We start from the raw sequence: 25,097 nt of genomic DNA, 5'->3' as shown, positions 1-25,097 counted from the left end.
GGCTTTCCATACCCCATGTTAGGGTCTGTTGTAGATTGATGTAATAGGTCAATAATTTCATTATTGCTGCAGCATGTGATTTCCAGGATTGTAGAAGGTATACTAGATTAACTATAATCTTACTTCTTTCAACATTTCCCATGTTCTCGTGTGAAGGGACGCATGTGAACAATCTATAGGGAATCTGATGGCCTAGTGATATTATCGCTGAAGTGTTAATCCAGAGACCCAGGTAATGTCGTGGACACATGGGTTAAAATCCAGCCGCGGAAGATGTTGGAATTTAAATTCAACAAAAATCTGGAATTAAGAGTCTAATGATGACTATGGAACCTTTGTCAATTGTCAGAAAAACCCATCTAGCTCACCAATGCCTTGTAGAGAAGGAAACTGTCATCCTTATCTGGTCTGGAGTACATGTGAATCCAGACCCACAACAATGAAGTTGACTCTTAACTGCCTTATGGGTTATTAGGGATGGATAATAATGTTGGCTTAGCCAGTCATGCCCATGTACTGTGAATGAATAAAAGAAAAGTAGGCTATTTTACCTCTTCAGCATGTTCCACAAATCAATGTGATCTCAGCTGATTTGAAACTTAATTCCATGCATCTGCTTTCTCTGAGACTTTTGTTGTCCAAAGGTATCAACGATCTCAGATTTAAATCTAGTCTTGATCTGCCACCAGTTTCCATTGAAGAAGAGTTTCAAATTTCTATAGTCCTTTGCATGTTGAATTAATATCATCCCTGATGGGTCTGACTCTATGCTCCCTAAAACTGGATGTTATATCCCAGAAAGTGAAGGATCAGATTGGAGGAAATCTTTACATGCTTTAAGAACCATTTATTTGTCAAGATACATATTACAAATATGCACCTCACAACTCAACGATTCAGTATGTTCTTACTTATTGGAGCACAAATGCATCCTCAGTCAATTCCCACCATTAATATGCAATTAACATCTGACTCTCCAAACAGTGAAATTAGCTTTTCTGTATTCCTGTTAATTGTTCTTCTTAATAAATTGAAAATTGAATAATTCTTTTTTTATTCACGTGATGAAGGCATCGCTGGCCCATCATTTCTTGCCCATCCCTAATTGCCCAGAGGGCAGTTAAGAGTTAACTACAATGCTGTCTGTCTGGAGTCACATGGTGGCAAGACCAGGTAAAGATGGCAGATTCCTTCCCTGAAGGACATTAGTGAACTAGATGAGTTTTTGTAACAATTCACAATGGATTCATGGTCGTCATTAGACTGTTAATTCCAGATTTTACTGAGTTCAAATTACACCATCTGCCATGGCAAGATTGAACCCAGGTCCCCAGATTATTACCTGGGTCTCTGGATTAACAGTCTATCGATAATGCCACTCGTCTATTCCTTCCCTGATTGTTTGTATTTATTTCAAAATCAAAGGAAATCATCAAAATCATTTTAATATATTTACAAAGTTGCAAGAATAACCAGATTCCTTAGTAGACCTTTCTTATTTCAATGATCTGTGAATATTCATTTCTCCAATCATACAATTCCATCATATCCTTGAATTCCACACTTTCTCCCTGCGATTTGACAACCGAATATCAATGATTCCTGAATACATTTGCCTGTAAGAAAATCATAGCAAAGTGTCAGGCTAAATTTTCATTCTTCATAGTGACTGACAAGTGCAGGATGTACAATTTAACTTACTTTGGTAGAATGTACGAGTACACTGTCACACTATCAATTGACAAGATTAAAAAAAAAGCACTGTGGGGTATACATTTTACAAAGCTATTAGTTATCTTGACAAACATTAGAGCAATGCAATTGCCAAGGCACACAAAGAGCAAGTTAAATGAAATACCTTTAGAGAAAGCTTTTCTTTTTAAGGTTGACTTAGCATCACCAAAATACAATTATAGCACATCCACCATAAGCTATCAAAGTCATCAAAGATAGACCTACCATTGTACAATGAAAATAGTACAGCTGCAATGAATGTATCTCCTGCTCCAAGGGTATCGACAAGTTTTTCAGGAGGAAAGGCGTTTGAATGAAAGACACCATCAGGACCCATTGCATCAGCTCCCTGCTCAGCCCAGGCACAGATTAAGTAGGCACTAAAGGTCAAAAAGACAATCAGATCAACAGGACATGATAGTGTAATTTTGGCTTTTCAATGGTCATTTCATTTACATTCGAGTAAGGGGAGTTATTAATGGAAGTTTAATCAGAATAATGGGCCGTGTCTGTGTCAAAAGCAAAGAGTTTGTTGTCAGAAAGGCTTAAAAATTCAGGCTACTAGAACCACAAAAATTCAATATATGCTCTTTGTTTCTGGAGAGGTGGAATTTAAATATAGAGAAGTTACTTTAAAACTGCATTAAATCTTGGTTAGATCACAGTGCTTTTTTTTTAATCTTGTCAATCTTGGTTAGATTACATACCATACAGTTCTGCTTCGTATATGATAGGAGATATAGAGATCCAAAGTGTTACCCAGGTGTCTTTGATGGTGGAACTGAGAAGAAAATAAGACTGGAGAGTTTTCAAATGGCAAGCTGATGAGTTTCTTTTTATTGCCACTTTTGCCACAGCTGACGTGGAAGCACCAATGCCCAGGCAGTGATGGAAAGTCTATGTGAATATTTAACTGCTCACTTTTGGGTGCTTCCAAGCAGTGGGTGGACACCCCATTGAGGGTTATGCCCAGAGCTTGGGTGTGAGGAATTCTTGGTGGTGGCTGACCTGGGGATCAGAAGTCCTCCATTGCTTATATTCCCTGTCAGCATAAGTTCTGAGGTAGACCTATAGGCCAGCCCCTCCACAGGTTTGGCCTGGCAGCCATGTCCGCAAGTATTTTTTAAAAAATTGAATTCATCACCTGAAGACCTCTCCAGCTTGAAGCACCCCCACATTCTCCTGCCTGCCATAGCACTGCCCACCACTTTTGATTAGGCTAACTGCAGGACAAAGTTGAAGGCTTTTCCATCGGGCTGGATGACTAATCAAATTCAGGATGGCTATTTACTAGCTATGTCTGGTAAATTCATACAGGTGGTGGCCAGGGTATGCTTTTGGTCCCCAGCTCAGAAAATCTTCAAATGTGGTAAGATTTCATTCATAGAACCACAAATTTATTCCAGCACAGATGTAGCACATTCAGCCGTAATATATGCTAACTGTTTGTTGTGCAATCTAGTCATTTCCATTTCTCTGAGAGAAAGTGTGGGCTGCAGATGCTGGAGATCAGAGCTGAAAATGTGTTGCTGGAAAAGCGCAGCAGGTCAGGCAGCATCCAAGGAACAGGAGAATTGACGTTTCAGGAAGAAGGGCTTATGCCCGAAACGTCGATTCTCCTGTTCCTTGGATGCTACCTGACCAGCTGCGCTTTTCCAGCAACACATTTTCATTTCTATTTCTCTCCCCATTTTCATAACCTTGCAAATTCTTTTCCTTCAAATGCCAATTAATTTCCTTCCAAAACCCTTAAACACAGTAGGTTTGAGGTCATTCTACTCCTGCATCTCAAGTACAAAATGTTATGTAAATGGACACTAATTTTGTACTATGTGGAACAGTTGTTCCTTAACCATCTTACTCTTTTCTCAAAAAGAGAAAGTTGAGGGGAGAAGTTAACAAACATGGTGTTTTCACTTATGGGGAAGAGCAATATAATATAATCATTAAAAATTCAAAAGAAACCTTTCACCCGAAGAATGATAAGAATGTGGTATACTCCAACACAGGGACAAATGGAACAGAATGATGTTGACGCATTTGAGGGCAAGCTGGATAAACTGAAGGGAAAAGGGAATGAGTTACACCTGTACAGTTGGATGCAGGATCAAGCTGAGCCTAAATATTGATTTGGAATGGTTTGGCCTAATGGCGTGTTAATCTGTGTATATTCCACCTAATTCCGCATGTTTTACATCAGGCTCTACTAAGGCAAATTGCATGTTCACCCTGCTGCAGATGCTTGAATGTGGAGGCCAACTGCATTGGCCTTGAAGACAGATGGCTGAATGGTACTAAAGCTCTAGTTACATCAAATGTTCATCTTTAAAATTCTATTTATGGTGATGGAATGAGACAAAAATGCCAGTGAATTCATAGAGAGAAAAAAAAATTGCTGGAAATCAGAAACAAAAATAGAAATTGCTGGAAAGATTCAGCAGATGTGGCTGTGGACAGAAAGCAGAATTGACATTTTGGATTCAGTGAATTGTTTTCAGAACAGACCTCCACAGATTCTGCTAGACCTGCTGAGTTTTTCCAGCAATTTCAGTTTTTGTTGCCCTTTAGTTTAGATCTCTGCTTGTACTTACCCTGGCTTTACTCGGTTGTAAAGTCCTTTTACAGCTTCTGATGCAGAATTAAACCCAAAATGTCTGGCAACGTCTTTGCTGATGAAAACCTAAGGCATGTATATACACAAGGCAAGCATTGTTTAGTCTGATTTTATTCCTTCTTCAAATTTATACTGAATGTTTGTTTCAGGTATAGCAAGATTTGTGTTATCTGGCAGCTCACAACCCAGATTGCTTCAGAACCAGAACCACTGATAACCTCCCAATGAAACAGTGAAAAATAGAAAATAGGAGCAGGGTAGGTCATTCATCCAATTGAGAGAAAGTGAGGGCTGCAGATGCTGGAGGTCAGAGCTGAAAATGTGTTCCTGGAAAAGCGCAGCAGGTTTCATTCAACCAATTGAGCCTACTTAATGCAAGTTCAATACAAAACCGCAAGAAGAAACCTAGTCAGCAAAATTTGCAGATTAATTGCTGGTTAATATCTTCTGAATGCATTTGATTCCTCCTATAGTTGTTTTCCTTTGCAAAAATCTATAGAAAGTAATGTATTAGGTACTGACAGACCTTTTGCTGACTTCAAGTTTCTGTACAAATCAGGTGTTCCCAGTCATGAGTGCACTAAGAGGCAAGCACGTGAAACATGGTTGCTTAGTTGCCCACCAAACAATAACCACGAGTGAAAAAAAAGTTTGTTCCATTGGCAATTTTGAGAGGTTGTACTGAAACATCATTAAACGAATACAGGTATACTTAAATGCCAATAAACAAGTTAGTTTAACATATTCATTTCATATGACAGCCTATTCTTTAACATTTCTAAAGTAAAACATACGAAGTCTCCGTGCCCAAAGAGTTGGTAAAGTTCTTCTCTTGTTTTCTCAATCTCCACAGAGGTGGTAATTCGCAGCTCTGCTGACACAGTGACATTGTACTGTTCAACTTGCTGTATCATAGCAACTTGCTCAGATGCATTTCGGCCCTAGACATCAATAACAATGATTTAAAAAATGCTATTATTGTCAACATTTTTGTAATTTTTTAAAAAAAGAGCATACTGACACACAAAGATATAAGATACAAGTAATTCCTTAAGAGTTTTGATGAGAGGAAAGGAACAGGTTATAGAATCATAAAGTAATACAGCATGGAACATGCACTTCAACCCAAACTAGTCCATGCTGGCCATGGTGCTCACTCAGCTTATTCCAATTGCCTGCATTTGGTCCATTTCCTTCTAAACCCTAACCAACCATGTATCTATTCAAAAGGTTTTTAAATGTTGCTATTGTACCTGCCTCTGGCAGTCCATTCCATATACACACCACTCTCTGTATGAAGAAGATGCCCCTCAAATCCTTCTTAAATCATTCCCCTTTCACTTTAACCTATGCCCTCTAGTTTTCAATTCACCATCCCTGGGAAAAAGACTATATGCATTGATCTGGTCTATGCCTCTCATAATTTTATACACCTCGATAAGGTCACCCCTCATTCCAAGGAATAAAATCCTATCTGACCAGCCTTTCCCTATAACTCAGGCTGACAAGGTAATATCCTTGTAAATCTTCTTCGCACTCTTTCCAGTTCAACTATGTCTTTCCTATAGCAGGGTGACCAAAACTGTACACAATACTTCCAAGTGCAGTCTCACCACGACCCATATAACTGTAACGTAACCTCCCAACTCCTACACCCAATGCCTCAACCAAAGAAGGCCAGCATGCTAAATGCTTTCTTTACCAGCCGGTCTACCTGTGATGCATCTTTCGTCGGGCCCTCTGTTCCACAACACTTACAATCAGAACCTTACCATTTACTGTCTAAGTTCTACCTTGGTTTGACTTTTCAAAGTACAACACCTCACATTTATCTGCATTTGCCAATCCTCAGTCTAACTGATCAAGATGTCGCTGTAAGTTTTGCTAACCTTCCTCACCATCAACGATATCTCCTAATTTTGTATCATCCACAAACTTACTAATCATGCCTTGTACATTCACATCCAGATTATTTAAATACAATTTAAATTGTACATCCAGAAATAACAATTAACAAAGATCCTAGCGCCCATCCCTGTGGCACACCACTAGTCACAGTTCTCCAGTCTGAGAAACAACCTTCAACCATCACCCTCTGCTTCCTACCATTGAGCCAATTTTGAATCTAATTAGTTAGCTCGCCCTGGATCCCATGTGACCTAACCATCATGATTAGCCTGCCATGCAGGAACTTGTCAAAGGCTATATGTCTGTCTTTTTACTACTAGAGCTCTGTAGCCCCAGTAAAGATGGAAGATGTAGAAACAGAAAGAACTGAGGCTGGGGAAAGGCGTTATATGTTTTCATTGATAGATTGCAACTTGCCAACAAACTTCTTAAATCATTCCCTATTAAATCATAAATTCAGTAAAATTAGTTTGTTGGCAAACAGAACAGCCAGAATTTGTGAAATAAATTATGACGTGACACAGTATATTTGAAGATGGCCGGCAACTTGTGGCAAGGTAGAGATACTCAAGACTGAATGTAACCACATTTGGCTAAGCCACATTTTAGATTAGATTTCACAGTGTGGAAACAGGCCCTTCGGCCCAACCAGTCCACACCGACTCCCCAAAGAGACCCCCGTGACTAATGCACCTAACACTATGGTCAATTTAACATGGCCAACTCACCTGACCTGCACATCTTGGGAGGAAACCGGAACAAGCCCACTCAGACACGATGAGAATGTGCAAACTCCACACAGGCAGTCACTCAAGGCTGGAATTGAACCTGGGACCCTGGTGCTGTGAAAGGCACTCTGCCTGTATTCCTGATGAAGGGCTTTTGCTCAAAACGTCGATTTTACTGCTCCTCAGATGCTGCCTGAACTGCTGTGCTTTTCCAGCACCACTAATCCAGACCCTGGTGCTGTGAGGCAGCAGTGCTAACCACTGTATCACTGAGCCACCCACAGATTTCTATCAAGTTTCATGGAGGGTTTCTAATCCATATCAAACATTTTAGTGCTCTTGCCCCAGACCTGGCTCATCAACTACCTATCATGTCCCAATGGCACCCCTCTTGTCCATTCTGTGTGGGTTCTAGCAATTCTTATAGCCCGCACAATGACTACTGCTGGGATATCCTGGAATAGACCATCATAATTGGCATCTGCTCCATCTTTAAAAGGCTATTGCACACCCAGACATCAGAGATGCCCTGCATGATTTGTAATATTTGCTCGAGACATAGCAGAGATGGGGAAATTGGCACCCTATTTTGCAGACAGGGAGCTGGAAGTCCTTAAGAACAGAACGGTATAGATGGGTACACCACTACCATCAGAGCTGCAGAGGAGGCCATTACACCAGATATTGCCTGCTTGGTCTAAGGTTTCAAACCAGGTCTGAGGAAGGGCCTGTGCCCGAAACGTCGAATCTCCTGTTCCCTGGATGCTGCCTGACCTGCTGTGCTGTTCCAGCAATAAAGTTTCAACTTCAAACCAGGTCTGTGTGGTCTCAGCCATATTTAGGTAAGCCCCGTGGATGAAGAAGGTCAATAAACATCCCCACTTTGCCAGGAAAAGTTACCACTATCTTTTCTATGCTACCTTACACTGACTCTATTTGAGTTAAAAAGCTTCTGGCTCTTAATTCCTGATGAAGAAACATCAACTCTCCTGCTCCTCGAATGCTGCCTGACAGGCTGTGCTTCTCCAGTACCACAACGTTTGATTCACTTTCTCCTCTATTAATTGTCTCTGTTCATGATAGATATTAGTTAAAGAAAATTTCACAAATGGACAATAGATTTGCAGAATCTGGAATGTACTAATCCAAAATCAAAGATGCAGAATCATAAATTATTTCCTGGTGATATTACGGAAAGCTGTATGATCAGCAGTGCTACTATTAAGTACATTATCTGCTTTTACTGGCAAAAATGACTTTATGAAATGTTAAGCTTCGGAACTATGAATTCTTATTATTGATGCACATAAAAATAATGTATCCTCAATGAAACAAATTCAATTTATCTTGTGCACAGATAAATAAAAGCTACAAATAATAAAGTTTTAAAAATATGAGGTGATGGGAAAATTGAGGAAACATTTTCCATTCATCCTGCTATTAATCATTTCCAAAGAAGAACGATCACCAGGAATTCTTTAATCGCTAAGCCTTTCGAATCATCTCATTAGGAGAAAAATTACTCTCATTTTGGTTAAGCGTTCATTTAATGGCTGAATTTTACCACTCTGTGTCAATTTCAGGGAGTTTCGTGGAGGGTTTCTCCTATGCAATTCTCTGCTGTTCACCTCATTATGTATGCACCATGTCTCCACTGGCTAAGCTCTTGTGCTCACCAGCAATGTCAGTACTTCTCTTCCATAACAGCACAATAAATATACTCTTAATATGACCAAACTTCTACACATCTATTTTATAACTCATTTTCTCTCTTGCCAGCTGCAGGCACTAGTGGCATCTGTATGGTCTCTTTGAAGACAGCTGCCCCACAAGACATCATCTTCCCCTCCATTTCTGAGGAAGAAGCTATAGATCCCCCAAAGAAAATGCTAGTTAAGTTGTCTCCTGCATCTTCCAACAGTTCAGATAGTAATATATTGGGAGGTACTTTACTGAGATTAGACTTAGGAACAGCTTGTGGTGAGCAGATTACGAGTAGATGCCTGCGGCTAGCTGAAGGGGAAATGCCAAAAGTCACTAATATTCAGAGGGCTGCCAGAGCTCAGCGGGAGAAATAGTAACTTCATTCACATGCACAGGTAGGCACAGGAGCAGCAGGCAGGACTGTCCAGACACACTTGGGAAATGGGATTGAAGGTTGTGTGTGTCTCACAGTCTTAGCAGAGAGGTTAGTGGCTCCATGGAGACCGTGGTCCAGCACACTCAGTACTGAATATATGTACAGATACATGCTCCATCACTCAGTCACTGGTGCTCACCTTCTGAGGGCACATAAGTGATATGGGTGAAAGTTGATTGTAAATATATCATCATATTTTTAAATATATGTTCACTTTTCATCATCAGGTCTGTGAGCGAATGTCATTGTAGCTGTCTTTTCATAGTGCCCATATGAGCATGAACTTTAGTTGGGATTGGATGGAGACCATGATGGCTTATGTTATGCAGGCTTCAATCACTTTCTAACTTTAACTTTTATTAAACTAAAGGAAAACCTTAGAAAGATTGAAGTGTTATGTTACATTTGCAGTTAAACTTAAACAAGAAACCTCAGCAGTATCAAAGCATTTGCAGTTAGTGAAAGATAACCTTTCACAAATCAGTCCTGCCCCACTTGCCTTGGCCTCAGATGCTGTACAAGGATGCTCAAGGTGCTTCCTTCTGAAGAACATCTTCATTGCCCTGCTGTGGATACAATGGATCCTCATTTTTCATCATTATCTCATTCTGTTAGCCAAATGTCCAAGCAAAGAATACAAGGATTAAGTGGTATCCTCAATCTGTACTGTACTGCAACAAGCCCCCAGATAAGACTTAAGAACCTCATGTGGAGGGGACATTGTTGACCTCATTGGAAGAAAGTGTTATATTACATATACAGCAGGTGATGGAGAATATTTTACAAGGTCTATCCAGGTTGCTATTTATTTGAATGACATGCTAATATTCAGGAAAATGAATAAGGAGCACTTAGAGAACTTGGGCATCGTCCTTAGAAGTTTCTCCAAGGCAAGCATATGCCTTAGAAGTGATCTACTTGGGCTACAGGCCGACAAGACTGGTTTGTACCTGTTGAAAAATAAAACAAGGGCAATCAAAGATGCTACAGCTTCCATGTCTGTACCAGAGCTTAGGTCTTTCCTTGGACTGCTAAATTGTTAATTAAAGTTCATACGCAACCTGACCTACATCTAGGCACCCTTACAGCTGCTATTGAAAATGGTTCAACCTTGGAAATGGTCATGTCATGAAGACTTTAGGGAAGTGAAGACGCAGCTATCACCGTCTAAGTTGTTAGCACACTGAATCCAAGTGAGATCTGGTGCCGATATGCAATGCCTCCCCATAGGAAAGTCCTGTACAGTTGGCTCACAAATGGCCCAATGGAGCGGAGTGTCCAATAGCTTTTGCTTCCTGGACTTTGGCTGATGCAGAGCACAAATATGTCAGATAGAGAAGGAACGTTCAACCGTCATCTTTGGTGAGAGAAAGTTCCAGCCATACCTTTACGGACATAAATTTGTAATAGTAACAGAACACAACCCCCAGATAGGCCCACTCAAAGAGGACAAGGTTGTGTCACCCATAGCTTCAGGTCAAAATCAATGGTGGGCTCTCTTTCTAAATGTGTACAATTACAAGGTGGCACACTGTCTAGGAGGCTAAGTAGAGCCACCACCAACTGGCAGATACACCAATGGTGGTGCTGCTACTGCAAGTGTCCATTCTGGTATTAAACTTTAGACACTCTTCCTTAGTCTGCCAATACCAGACTGTTGACACAAAAAAGATCCGATTATGGCCAAATCAAAGTAGCTGATTGTAATCTGGGAAACAAAAGTGCCACCACAATCAGAATTAAAATCTTTCTGGACCTAAAGATACCAGAAAATCATGGAGGATGACATTTTATTATGGGGAACAAAGAAATTGGCTGAACTCCACTAGGCTCATCCAAGAATATTCAAAATGAAGATGTTGGTGAAAAGTTATGTCTAATGGTCAGAATTGGATGCAGACATAGCTGCATTGGTAGACTGTGCCCAGAGGGCCAACAACGACAAAAATTACCAGTGGCAATAACCCCCACATTGGCTGGACAAACACTGGACTTGGTTACGTGTCGAAATGCCGATTATGCTGACTCATTGATGGGCTCAACATTCTTAGACATTATGAATGTTCTTAGTCAAAGTAGTTGTACATGCATAGAGTTAATTTGTTAAACACTGGGATGATGATAGAAAAGCTGCGAGCATCTTTTGCTCTCGCAAGTGTTAGTCAGAGACGACTGGCCATCATTTACCAGCTGGAAAGTCAAGTATTTCCTAAAGTCGAATGGCAATCAGCATGTAAGAATAGCTCCATACCATCCATAATCTAATGGTCTGGCAGAAAAAGCAATCCAAACTTTGAAGGGGCATGCTTAAAGAAACAGCTTATAGCTACACTCAATGTCAAAATGTCCCAGTTGCTATTTGATCATCAGACCACTCATCATGCAACTACTGAGATAGCTCCAGCAGTGTTTTTAATGGAGAGAAGACACAGCACCAGGTTAAGTCTGATCTTCCGGGACTTGAGGGAGATGTTGAAATGACATCAGAAATGCCAATGCCAGACACAAGAATCCTCTAAATGAGCGGCAAATGGGACAAAATTTGATGCCAAAACCATGGAAATGGCTCAGCATCAGTAAGAGGTATAATCGACACCAGATCCAGTCCCTTGACTTACATTATTCGGGTAGCTGAGGCAGTCCTGAACAAGCACATGCGCCACATGAATGCTGCAAACTTGCAAACTATCAGGGACAAAGCATATCCGCCTGTCAAAACAGTGGGAAAGGCTGTCAAATGGGACGTACCCCTCTATCTAGCGTCAAAGAACCTCAGAGCCTGAGATGGATACAGTAGATGTTGCTGACTCGACACCTTTACCAACTGAAGAGGATGAATTTCCCCTGGGTCACTCCAGATGCAAGAAGTGGGCTACGGTTCAGTACGTGAGACTTGGTCTGAGGCTGAGCTGGAGGAATTGGAATTCGTGCGAAAATGCCGAAGAACAGGCTACAAGAAAAAGAGCAGACCATCGTCCTCTGACTTAGTGGAGGAAAGATATAAGGATTGTAATGAGTTCAGCCAGGTGGACTTCATAGAATATGAATTCCCTAATTGTGGCTGTTAGCGTGGTCAAATCAGGGAGCCCTAGTTGACAGGTGTGTTGAAGGTTCTGTTCACTCTGAGAGCTGGCTCTGAGGAAGCTGGATTCATGTCAAGTACTAAGTAACTTAGTGATAACATACTGGCCTCTGTGGAATTACTTCAAACCCCAAAATCCCAACTGAGAGCAAAGCTAAAAGCCCGGGTCTTTATGAAACTGTCTCCAACCACTCATACTTCTTTTGTCTGATAAAAACAAAACACACAGGGAGCTCAAAGATGTTTAGCCACTGCTTCAGAAGTAGACATTCAGCCACCAGTATGGCAAGACCTCTCTGAAAGAGACTTAAAGGCATAGGACCATCACTCTGAAGACTGCTCCCCATAGTATTTGGGAAATGGCCTTTGCTTGAAATAGAACATAGAACATAGAAGAATACAGCGCAGTACAGGCCGTTTGGCCCTCGATGTTGCGCCGATCCAAGCCCACCTAACCTACACTAGACCACTATCCTCCATATGCCTATCCAATGCCCGCTTAAATGCCCATAAAGAGGGAGTGTCCACCACTGCTACTGGCAGGGCATTCAATGAACTCACGACTCGCTGAGTAAAGAACCTACCCCTAACATCTGTCCTATACCTACCACCCCTTAATTTAAAGCTATGGCCCCTCGTAATAGCTGACTCCATACGTGGAAAAAGGTTCTCACGGTCAACCCTATCTAAACCCCTAATCATCTTGTACACCTCTATCAAGTCACCCCTAAACCTTCTTTTCTCTAATGAAAACAACCCCAAGTGCCTCAGCCTTTCCTCATACAATCTTCCTACCATACCAGGCAACATCCTGGTAAACCTCCTCTGCACCCGTTCCAGTGCCTCCACATCCTTCCTATAGTATGGCAACCAAAACTGCACACAATACTCCAGATATGGCCGCACCAGAGTCTTATACAACTGCAACATGATCTCAGGACTCTGGAACTCAATTCCTCTACCAATAAAAGCCAGTACGCCATATGCCTTCTTCACCGCACTATTTACCTGGGTGGCAACTTTCAAAGATCTGTGTACATGGACACCAAGATCCCTCTGCTCATCCAAGTATCTGACCATTAGCCCAGATACCCCATCTTTTTGTTACTCTTACCAAAGTGAATCACCTCACACTTAGCTACATTGAACTCCATTTGCCACCTTTCTGCCCAGTTCTGCAGCTTATCTATATCCCGCTGTAACCTGCCACGTCCTTCCTCACTGTCAACAACTCCTCCGACTTTCATACCATCCGCAAACTTGCTCACCCAACCTTCTAGCCCCTCCTCCAGGTCATTTATAAAAATGACAAACAGCAATGGTCCCAAAACAGATCCTTGCGGAACACCGCTAGTAATGGCACTCCAAGATGAACCTTTAACATCAACTACTACCCTCTGTCTTTTTCCAGCCAGCCAATTCCTAATCCAAACCTCCAACTCACCCTCAATGCCATACCTCCGTATTGTTTGAAGTAGCCTACCATGGGGAACCTTATCAAATGCCTTACTAAAATCCATGTACACCACATCTACTGCTTTCCCCTCGTCCACCTCCTTAGTCACCTTCTCAAAGAATTCAATAAGGTTTGTGAGGCACGACCTGCCCTTCACAAAACCATGCTGACTAGCCTTGATCACATTATTCCTATCCAGATGTTCATAAATCCTATCCCTTACAATTCTCTCTAAGACTTTGCCCACAACAGAAGTGAGACTCACCGGCCTATAGTTACTAGGGTTATCCCTACTCCCCTTCTTGAACAAGGGAACCACATTTGCTAGCCTCCAGTCTTTTGGCACTACTCCTGTAGACAACGAGGACATAAAAATCAAGGCCAATGGCTCTGCAATCTCCTCCCTTGCTTCCCAGAGAATCCTAGGATAAATGCCATCAGGCCCAGGGGACTTATCTATTTTCACCCTTTCCAGAATTTCCAACACCTCTACCTCAAAGCCATTCATTCTAATTAATTGTGACTCAGTATTCACATCGGCAACAATGTCCTGTTCCTGAGTGAATACTGACGAAAAGTATTCATTCAGTGTCTCCCCAATCTCTTCAGCCTCCACACGCAACTTCCCACTACTATCCTTGACTGGACCTATTCCTACCCTAGTCATTCTTTTATTCCTGACATACCTATAGAAAGCCTTAGGGTTTTCCCTAATCCTACCAACTAAGGACCTTTCATGTCCCCTCCTACATACAGTGTGTTTACTGCTGAAGGTGCTGACACGTTATGTGTTAATTTGATGGAGCATTACGTTGTACAGTATGTCTACCTGCTTGACTGTGCATTTTTGGTGAACATGACAAGCAGAACTGCTGTAAAGCTGTGAAGTTCTGAATAAGGCAGTAATGTGCAAAAACAAGGCAGAAATGCTGTAAGTAGTCATACAGTGAGTAATGAAACAGCAAATGAAGAGGTCTGAGATGCATCCTAGCTAGTGCATGAGATGGATGCCTGTTCCTGCTCACAAAGTAACCTATTAGCAGCATTACAATGCAAAGTGCTGGTGCTCTCCAAAGGACAGCATTCAAGTGGAGACAGGCGACTGACTGTGTGGAGTTTGCACGTTCTCCCCGTGTCTGCGTGGGTTTCCTCCGGGTGCTCCGGTTTCCTCCCACAGTCCAAAGATGTGCAGGGTCAGGTGAATTGGCCACGCTAAATTGCCCATAGTGTTAGGTTAAAGGGGTAAATGTAGGGGTAGGGGTATGGGTGGGTTGCGCTTCGGCGGGTCAGTGTGGACTTGTTGGGCCGAAGGGCCTGTTTCCACACTGTAAATAATCTAATCTAATCTCTAATCTAATGTAATGTGAGTGTTGGATATATGCCACGATGATGCAATAAGGCTGGTGCCTGTTCAATGCTTAACTCCATGGATGTGGTGTATATGGTTGATATCCATGGAGCCTGTCTTGAGATGATGGTGATCCAAGGAGCTGGAGCCATTAGGGTGTCTGCTCTGATTTTCATGTCAGGAATATTTGAAGGCTAGTTTATCTGTGGTGTATGATAGAAGAGCAGATTTCATCTAACTGAGGGAAGAATATGTAATTATAAAATGTGTATACATTCAAATGGATATCTTGATGCTCACTAGCTAGATTCTCATTTAGCTGTTAAAACCTTTAAAGGAAAATGAGACTTCATTTTCTTGATGTCAAGAATCTCATCTCACCATATTTCCTTAGCATATTTAACACTGCCCATATCTTTCAGGCTGAGAAAGGATTGGAAAAATTCCACCCACTCTGTTTAATTTTAAAGTAACAACCACCTTTGAATATATGAGATGAACTGGATAATCTGGGATTATGAATTGGGAGTGCATAATAACACTTAATCATGGTATTATTCTAGTGTTAAAGTGCTGCTGTGTCCTCTTGAGATCACAATGACTAATTTTAATTGTTGGTTAGTTAGGGAACTATAGATGAAGAAAGTGGTTGTAAATTTCAGTATCCGTATCAATCACAGGCTTTGTTGCGTGGGTGGAGAAATCATTTCTGAAGACTAGGAATGTGAAAAGGTGGAAGTATTATGGCATGGCACCGAAGAAATGTTTTCAAGAGCTATAACCAGGATCACAGACAGGGAACTGGAGAGGCAATATTTTGAAGCAATTGAGTTGGGTTTGCATTTGGAACACACTTATATAGACAACATTTTGTAATCTGCATTCAAAGTTAGGTGCACATTGCATGATATCTCTATTGCCAATGGCAGCAGCATTATATGCAGAATCCCATTGTAAGATATCGATACTGGAGCCACTACTTATCTGAGCTGGAAGGTTCATTTACAGATTTTCTGTTACCATGCTTGGTAAAACTCAGTGAATCTCTGGTGAAGCATTCTATTCCACTTTCTATTTATGTGTTTAGGTTTCCTTGGGTCGGTGATGTCATTTCCTGTGGTGATGTCACGTCCTGCTCTTTTTCTCAGAGAGTGATAGAATCCAAATCAATGTGTTTGTTGATAGATTTCTGGTTGGGATGTCATGCTTCTGGGAATTCTCGTGCATGTCTCTGTCTGGCTTGTCCCAGTCAAAGTGGTGGGCTTCCTCATCTGTATGTAAGGATACCAGCAACAGTGTGTCACGTGTTTTTGTGGCTAGTTCATGTTCATGTCCCCTGGTGGCTCGTTTTCTTCCTGTTGGTCTAACATAGTGTTTGTTATGGTTCTTGCAAGGTATTTTGTAAATGACGTTCATCTTGCTTGTTATCTGTATCTACTAGGATATATGAACAGCAACTAGCCACAAAACGACATGACCCACTATCATTAGTATCCTTACATATAGATGAGGAAGGATACCACTTTGACTGGAACAACACATCTATCCTAGACCAAGCCAAACAGAGACACACACAAGAATTCTGAGAAGCCATGGCATTCCAACCAGAACTCTATCAACGAAAACATTGATTTGGATGGCATCTCTCACCCTCTGAGGAAAAGAGCGGGAAATGAAATCAACACAGGAAATGACATCACCAATCCAAGGAAACCTAAACACATAAATAGTAAGCAGGCCATAACACCAGTACTTTCACCGGAGGCTCATGGATGGTCACCTAGTATGGTGACGAAACATCTGAAAATGAACCTTCCAGCTCAGCGAGCAAATTTACATCCAGAACTTCAACCTGAGCTACAAATCTTCTCCAAACTCGCTACCACTACTTACCTCCCAGTGAATCCATTGGTATAGGGAAAGATCAATTTTCCTGAAATCATCTGAGGTAACATCACATAAATTCCTAAACACAACCACATTTTAAGTCAAATTTGAATAGAGATATTATGCAATTGTCAATAGTATTAAGAATTAAAGGACAATTTTTTTAAGTACACCAAATATTTGATTTATGCACACCATTTTATACAGTCTAATTAACACTGTATTAATAGTGGGAATGTATTTTATGACCTGGTAATTAAAATAAAGATCGTCAAATGTAAATTTACACATTTAATTTACATCCAAAAATTACTGCAACATTAACTAAAGCAATTAAATTTAACTTAAGAATAACTAAAGCCTTACTAGATATAAAAGAGAGGCAACGTTTTAACGCAGAGGGTGGTACGTGTATGGAATGAGCTGCCAGAGGATGTGGTGGAGGCTGGTACAATTGCAACATTTAAGAGGCATTTGGATGGGTATATGAATAGGAAGGGTTTGGAGGGATATGGGCCGGGCACTGGCAGGTGGGACTAGATTGGGTTGGGATAGCTGGTCAGCATGGACAGGTTGGACTGAAGGGTCTGTTTCCATGCTGTACATCTATGACTCTATGACTCTATAATAGGAAGTATCTTGTCTCCTCCTATCTCTATGATTCTCCCTTGCAATTCCTTCTGGATTTTCTCCACCCCTTTCCTCTCTTACAAGACTGTTTGTAAGAGTCTTATCCAAATCACTGCGATATACCAAATGTACAATACCTCAAGCTCCACACTGCACTTGTATTGCTGTGGGAAATAGCATGAGACAGCTGGGCATTTCTCAAAGACAGATTTAAAAAAGAAAACAGAATTCTTCTCAGTGTTTTCAAGGAAGGTTAGGTTCTGTACTTGGATACTCATGCCACACTATGAAACTGCTGGCAGGTATAGGCAAGCCTCTGTCCAGAGATGTGTGTCTATTAAAATTGAATCTTCAGGATTTTTTAAATGTAAGGTTAGCATTTATTGTCCATCCTTAAATGTCCAGAAGGAAGCATATGCTATGGTCAGCACGTTCATGATTTTGCCCTCTACAAATTATTCGTCTAATCCAAATTTAGATTTTTGACTTTATCCAAAGCTCCTCTAGCACCAAGCCATTATCATTGAACACATTGTCCAAAGGATTTGGACAACAAATTCACCCTGGCATTCAGTCAGTGGTTAAAGATCAGGTAATTAAAACATTCCAAGAAACTTCAGAAGCTTACATGAATTAATGCAGTTTTTGAGCAAAGTAAAATGTAATTCTGCAAGTACAAATTCACCCCACAAACTTATATGTGTATGTGTGCATGTGAGTGTGTGCTTGGGGAGGGAAGGGGGTGGTTATGAGTCTCTGTGATTACACACACTCTCTCATAGGGACTCATAATCCCCCCTCCAACTCACACACACACCCACATGCGCACATACACATATAAGTTTGTGGGGTGAATTTGTACTTGCAGAATTACTTTGCTCAAAAACTGCATGAATCCATGTAAGATCCTGTAAATCTGTCTTTCAGATTAGAATCTGTCTGACCATTGAGGCACAGACAGCCACACAGGGAAGCTCACACCTTGAATACATTATCTGGGCCGACATGACACCAATTGTTAAAGTTCACTTGTGAATGTAACTTTTTTTTAAAAAGAAGTTTTGTGATTTACATATGAAAGAACTGAAACCAACATGGTCATTCTAAAAGATGACAGACTTACAAACAATCTAGGTCTTTTTTAATATATAATTTCAGTTACATTACACTGTAAACCTTTGCTATAAATTGTGTGTCTTACAATTCTATTCTCCACAATCACCTGATGAAGGAGCAGCGCTCCAAAAGCTAGTGCTTTCAAATAAACCTGTTGGACTATAACCTGGTGTTGTGTGATTTTTAACTCCAAAGAAACTTCATTAAAACTTAGAATGTGGAGATTTGAGTACAATGCTTTAATCAGGATTGCTTAAGGCAGAAATTGGACAGCAAAAGTAAGAATTGTTTGATCTGGAAACGTCCTAATTAAACAATTGTAATCTAAAACATTATTGAATTGATTAATGAACATATATTTTTGTTCCAAGGTATGTATTACATGTGCCAAAGTAGAAATAATCCTTTTGAGATATTAACTGAACACGTTAAATTTATTCTGTCATTCTGTTAAAAAGGTATAGCCAGAAACCTGGGAAAGTAACTATTTTAGCCATGTAATATTCTTCACTCCATTTTCTTTCACCAGTCATATTTAAGGGGAATGACACAGATGCACATTTTGGGAACATGAAGTAACACAAGGGTGAAAAAATTAAAGTGTATTTAAGTTTTGTTTTACTCATTTATTCATGGTATGTCACAATTCCTAACTGAGAAGGTACTGACAAGCAACAATATTGATGCAGTGCTATTAGCGATTGAGATCCAGGATTTTGATCCAGTGATGATGAAGGAATAGTGATATTTTCCAAGACAGGATTTATGCATTGCTTGGAGGAGAATGAGGATGTAGATGTATTCTCATTCACCAGCTTCCCCCTACTCTTCCAGGAAGCAAAGGGCACAGGTTTGACAAGCACTGTAGAAGCAATTTCATATTCCTGCAATACTCAATTGTTGTCATTGTGCCCTGTTGCTGTGGAGACTGAATGTTCAAGGTGGTAATTGGGGTGCTGATCAAATGGGCTGTTTTATCCTGACAGGACTTTGAGCTTCTTGGGTGATAGTGGAGCTGCATCTATTGAAGCAGGTGAAGACTTTATACTCTTGCCTTGGGGCTACATGGTGGCTCTGTGGTCAGTACTGCGCCAGGGACCTGGGTTTGATTCCACCCTTAGGCAACTGTCTGTGTAGAGTTTGCACATACTTCCCATGTCTGTGTTTGCTCTAGGTGCTCCAGTTTCATCCCACATTCTGAAGATGTGGAAGTTAGGTGGATTAGTTATGCTAAATTGCCCATAGTATCCAGGGATGTGTAGGTTAAGTAGATTAGCTATGGTGTCTGCAAGGCTAGAGGGAGGGGTTGGGTGCTCTTTGGACAGTTGGTGTGGACTCGATGGTCCAAATGGCCTGCTTCCACACTGTAGGGATTCAGTTATTTTTGTCTTGTAAGTGTTGGCAAGACTTTGACTCACTCACCACAAGAGTTCCCTACCTCTGACTGCTTTCCTGGCCACAGTATTTATGTTGCTAGACCATTTAAGTTTCAGATTAATGGTATTTACATGCATTTGGAAAGACATGGACTGTTTAGGGATAGTCCACATGGCTTTGTGCATGGAAAATCATGTCTTATGAACTTGATTGAATTTTTTGAAGGAATAACAAAGAGGAGGGCAGACTGGTGGCCGTGATCATTATGGACTTCAGTAAGGCATTTGACAAGATTCCACATGATAGAATGGTTACATTTGATTTCCTACAGTGTGTAGGAAATCTACCCAACAAGTTCACACTAACCCTCCGAACAGTAACCCACCCAGACCCATTTCTGTTCTGACTAATGCACCTAACACTATGGGCAATTTAGTATGGCCAATTCACCTGACCGGCAGGTTTGGATTGTGGGAGGAAACCAGAGCACCTGAAGGAAGCCCATTCAGACATGGGAAGAACATGCAAATTCCACACAGACAGTTGCCTGAGGCGGGAACTGAACCTGGCTCCCTGGCACTGTGAGGCAGCAGTGCTAACCACTCTGCCACCGTACCACTCTAAGTAAGATTAGCAAGGTTATATCTCATGGAAGAAAGGGAGAACTAGCCAATTGGATACAGAGCTGGCTTAAAGGTAGAAGAGGGAGGGTGGCGGTAAAGGGTTGTTTTTCAGACTGGAGGCCTGTGACCAGTGGAGTGCCACAAAGATCAGTGCTGGGTCCACTGTCTTTCGTCATTTATTTAAATGATTTGGATATGAACATAGGAGGTATAGTTAGTAAGTTTTCAGATGACACCAAAATGGGAGGTGTAGCTGACAGCAAAGAAGGTTACCTCAGATTACAACAGGATCTTGATTGGATGAACCAGTGGGCTGAGGAGTGGCAGATAGAGTTTAATTTAGATCAATGTGAAGTGCTGCATTTTGGAAACGTAAATCAGAGCAGGACATACACTTTTACTGGTAAGGTCCTGGAGAGTGTTGCTGAATAAAGAGATCTTGGAGTGCAGGTTCGTAGTTCCTTGAAAGTAGAGTCGCAGATAGTTAGGATAGTGAATAAGGCGTTTGGTATCCTTTCCTTTATTGGTCGGAGCATTGAGTATAAGAGTTGGCAGGTCATGTTGTGGCTGTGCAGGTTAGGCTACTTTTAGAATATTGTGTGCACTTCTGGTCTCCTTCCTATTGGAATGATGTTATGGAACATGTAAGGGTTCAGAAAAGATTTTCAAGGACGTTGCCAGGGTTAGAGGATCTGAGCTACAGGGAGAGGCTGAATAGACTGGGGCTGGTTTCCCTGGAGTGTCGGAGGATGAAGGGTGACCTCATGGAGCTTTACAAAATCATGCGTAGTATGGATAGGTTAAATAGGCAAAGTCTTTACCATGGGTTGGGGTGGAGTCCAGAACTAGAGGGCATAGGTTTAAGGTGAGAGGGGAAAAATTTAAAAGGCAGCTATGGGATAACTTTTTCATGGAGAGGGCGGTGCACATATAGAATGAGCTGCCAGAAGATGTGGTGGAGGCTGGTACAATTTTGACACTAAAAAGGTATCTAGATGAATACATGAATAGGAAGGGTTTAGAAGGAAATGGGCCAAGTGCTGGCAAGTGGGACAAGATTAGTTTAGGATATCTGATCTGCATGGACGAGTTGAACCGAAGGGTCTGTTTCCGTGCAGTACATCGCAAAGACTCTACGACTAATTCCCCTCCCCCATACCCTGTAATTTTGATGGTGGTAGAATCAATGGCGATAATGCCATTGAATGTCAAGAGAAGGTGGTTGGCAGAATTGCTAGTTGGCACTGAGCATCCCAAGCAAGATGTTGTCCAGGTCTTGCTACTTGAATGCATAAACTGCTTCAGTACCTGGAAAGTTGGGCATGGAACTGAAAATTACGCAATCATTCAGTGAAAGAACTCACTTATAGGAGGCAATCTTTTCGTGGGCACAGAGGGCACTGGCAGGGTGTTAAAGGGCTGGAAAGTCAGATTAATTTGGATAGATCAGCACAGACTTGATAGGCCGAAGGGCCTCCTCTGTGTTGTATGACTGGATGATTAAGTTTAAAACATCTATTACAATTTTTACTACATTAAAATAGCTCCCATTCATGAAAGTCCATTCTTAAATCTCTTATGTAAAAAAAATGCTCATTTCCACACATCCCAACATCTCTGTGAGGTGTCAATCAAGCTGTGAATTTAGAAATCCATATTGGGATCATAGAATAATACAGCTCCTTCTGAGAGCTGGCTCTGAGGGATCTGGATCAGTGTCAAGGACTCTCTATGTGTAAATAATGGATAACTTGGTGATGGGACACCAGCCTCTGTGGAGTTATTTCAGGATGTTTTAAATTACCAGGAAAAGGATGGAATCAAAAGATTAAAATATACATGGAGCCAATGGATGTATATGAGGTCCTGAATGGATTTTTTTCATCTGAATTCATAGAGAGAAAGACACAGAAGCTAAAGATTTAATTTGGGTTGGTAAAGTTTTGGAAGATGTTAAAATTAATAAAGAGGTGTTATCAGATGTTTTAGTGAGCATATAGGTGCACAAATCCCCAGGACCTAATGCTGCTATGGGAGGTAAGGGAGAAGATTGGTGTGCCCTGGCAGACATATTTACTATATTTTGTTGGCCACAGGTGAAGTGTCTGATGACTGGACAATAGCTAATAACGTTCCTTTGTTCAAGAAGGGCACCAGTGATAAGCCAGTTAATTACAGACCAGTTAGTTTGAAATCAGTGATATGGAAATTATAAGATAAAAAAATTCTGAAGGCTGGATTAATCAATAGTTGTAAAGGTAGGAAGTGATCAGGGATAGTCAGCATGGATTTCTTAATCCTATCTGACTAACTCAATTGAATTTTTTGAAAAGGTGGCTACATATATTGATGAAGGTAGTGTAGTTCATAAGGTTTATGTGTATTTCAGTAAGGCCTTCGACCACTAAGGTCCTATGTGGAAGGCTGATCCAAAAAGCTGTTGACAAAAATTGATCCAAAATTGGCTTACAAGTAGGACACAAAAGTGATGGTGTAATTGAAAGCTCTGACCAGTGGTGTACCACACAGGGTTCGGTGCTGGCACCCTTACTGGTTGTAATGTATACTAACAATTTGAATGTAGAAAGTATAAATAGTAAGTTTTCAGATGACATGAACATTAGCAAGGCTGTTGATCATAAGGAAAAGTTGCAGGGTACATCCTGATATTGACCAGCTGGTAAATTAGGTAGAGCAACTGATGATGGAATTTAATCCTGGTGAGTGCGAGGTTAGGCCACAAATAGAACACTGTGTGCACTTTTGGTTGCCACACTATCAGAAGAATACAAGTGCAGTGGAAAGGGTGCAGAGGAGATTCACCAGGATGTTGCCTGGGATGGAAAGTCTCAGTTTGATCGACTGGATAGGATGGGTTTGTTTTCCTTGGAGCAGAGGAGGCTGAAGGGAGATCTGATTGAGGTATACAAAATTATGAGAAGTAGACAGCGTGAATCATGAGAATCTTATCCCGATGACAGATATATCCAAGACCAAAGGGTATAAGGTTAGGAAGAGAAGCAGGTGTTTAGAGGAGAACTGAGAAAGGCATTTGTTAGAAATATGTTCCATGCTGTCTGAGGGGGTATGGAGGCAGATAATCGTTTAACATGTAAGGGGCACCTGTATAAGTAATTAAAATGCCAGGGTATAGTAGGCTATGGACCAAATGGAGCTAAATAGATTTAGTGTAGTTTAGTGTTTGTGGTTGGCGTAGACATCATGAGCTGAAGGGACTGCATCAATGCTCTACGACTCTACGATAATTAGGAAAGGGGATTACAGACAATGGCCTGGAGTTACAGTCAGCAATAAAATGATAATATTTCCCACTGGTCTCAAAGAAAAATTATCACAACAATTTTTGAATTTCATCTTTTCTAAACTCAGTTTGAATTATGGGATCCCTACAGTGTGGAATCAGGCCATTTGGCCCATCGAGTCTCCATCAATCTTCCAAACAGCATTCCATCCATACCCAGCCCTGGTAACCCTATATTTTCCTTGGTATATCCACCTAGCCTGCCATATCCGCTGACACGCTGGGCAGTTTAGCATGGCCAATCCATCTAACCTGCACATCTTGGCACTGTGGGAGGAAAACATAGCACCCAGAGGAAACCCATGCAGACACAGGAGAAGGTGCAAACTCCACACAAACAGAGGTGGAATCAAACCTGGGTCCTTGTGCTGTGAGGTATTAGTGCTAACCACTGAGGCACCAGGCTACAACTCTGACATTTAGACAAAGGAATCTGAAGATGCTTGCAAAAGTGATTTCATGTGACAGAGTAGGCAGCCAATAACATTGAATTATTCCAACAGACAGTACGCCAAAAAGTATCATTTACTTCTTCAGCTACACTTTTCATTAGATTTTACACATTAGAACAGATCATTGGGACATAAACACTAATGACAGATAGAAGTTAAAAAATCATGAATAAGATTTAGAAATATGTCACATCCATTATCATAATTGATCAAAATGACATTCCACAAACATAAAATTAATTTTCCAGGATGATGTAGGATTTTCAAAATAATTGTATTTTTAGTAAAGTGTGAAAAATGTAGTTACAACTCAGTCCACAAGTTGTTAAGTTTTAAAGTTTTTTGTGAAGTACCAGACAGTCATGTCAAATCCACCAGTTGCAGCTTGCTCAATAAATTTGCATGATTTCAATATGACTGGATCTTCTTTGTCCATATAGCTCAATGATAATCAAGTGCAGTATTTATTATTTCTGCATTGACACTTGTTAAATTATATGTAAAAAAGATTGAAATGCCCACAATCTTACATGTCAGATACTATGACTGTCCGAGAGCCACTGGAAAGGTTCACGATACAGCAAGCACTAGGCGTGATTCCCGCTTGTTGCCATACAATATTCGATATGTTGATACCTCTGCTTTGAAAATCATCTGTTATGAAACTTTGCCAAAAGAAA

At 40.9% G+C, this 25,097-nt stretch overlaps 1 protein-coding gene across 2 annotated transcripts in view; it reads right to left on the bottom strand.

Moving 5' to 3' along the window:
* Window positions 1-412: 412 nt before the first annotated feature.
* The window catches only part of khk (ketohexokinase), a 58,891-nt gene continuing 34,206 nt past the window's right edge, over window positions 413-25,097 (bottom strand). Inside the window, exons 4-9 of one of the 2 annotated variants that reach the window (XM_043686819.2) lie at window positions 24,948-25,082; window positions 16,904-16,976; window positions 5,143-5,289; window positions 4,326-4,414; window positions 1,960-2,114; window positions 413-1,616 (exon numbers count right to left, since the gene is read on the bottom strand). In XM_043686819.2, the coding sequence (XP_043542754.1) occupies window positions 1,531-1,616; window positions 1,960-2,114; window positions 4,326-4,414; window positions 5,143-5,289; window positions 16,904-16,976; window positions 24,948-25,082 (685 nt within the window). In that variant the 3' untranslated portion in view covers window positions 413-1,530. The remainder of the gene's footprint in view (window positions 1,617-1,959; window positions 2,115-4,325; window positions 4,415-5,142; window positions 5,290-16,903; window positions 16,977-24,947; window positions 25,083-25,097) is intronic. The other variant, XM_043686820.2, reaches the window with a different exon arrangement.

Source organism: Chiloscyllium plagiosum, unplaced genomic scaffold, assembly GCF_037043375.1.
Source record: "Chiloscyllium plagiosum isolate Xiang-an unplaced genomic scaffold, Cpla_swu_hap1 HiC_scaffold_6, whole genome shotgun sequence".
Lineage (NCBI taxonomy): Eukaryota > Metazoa > Chordata > Chondrichthyes > Orectolobiformes > Hemiscylliidae > Chiloscyllium > Chiloscyllium plagiosum.
The sequence above is the reverse complement of the archived record's forward strand: the minus strand, read 5'-3'. Positions and strand labels throughout refer to the sequence as shown.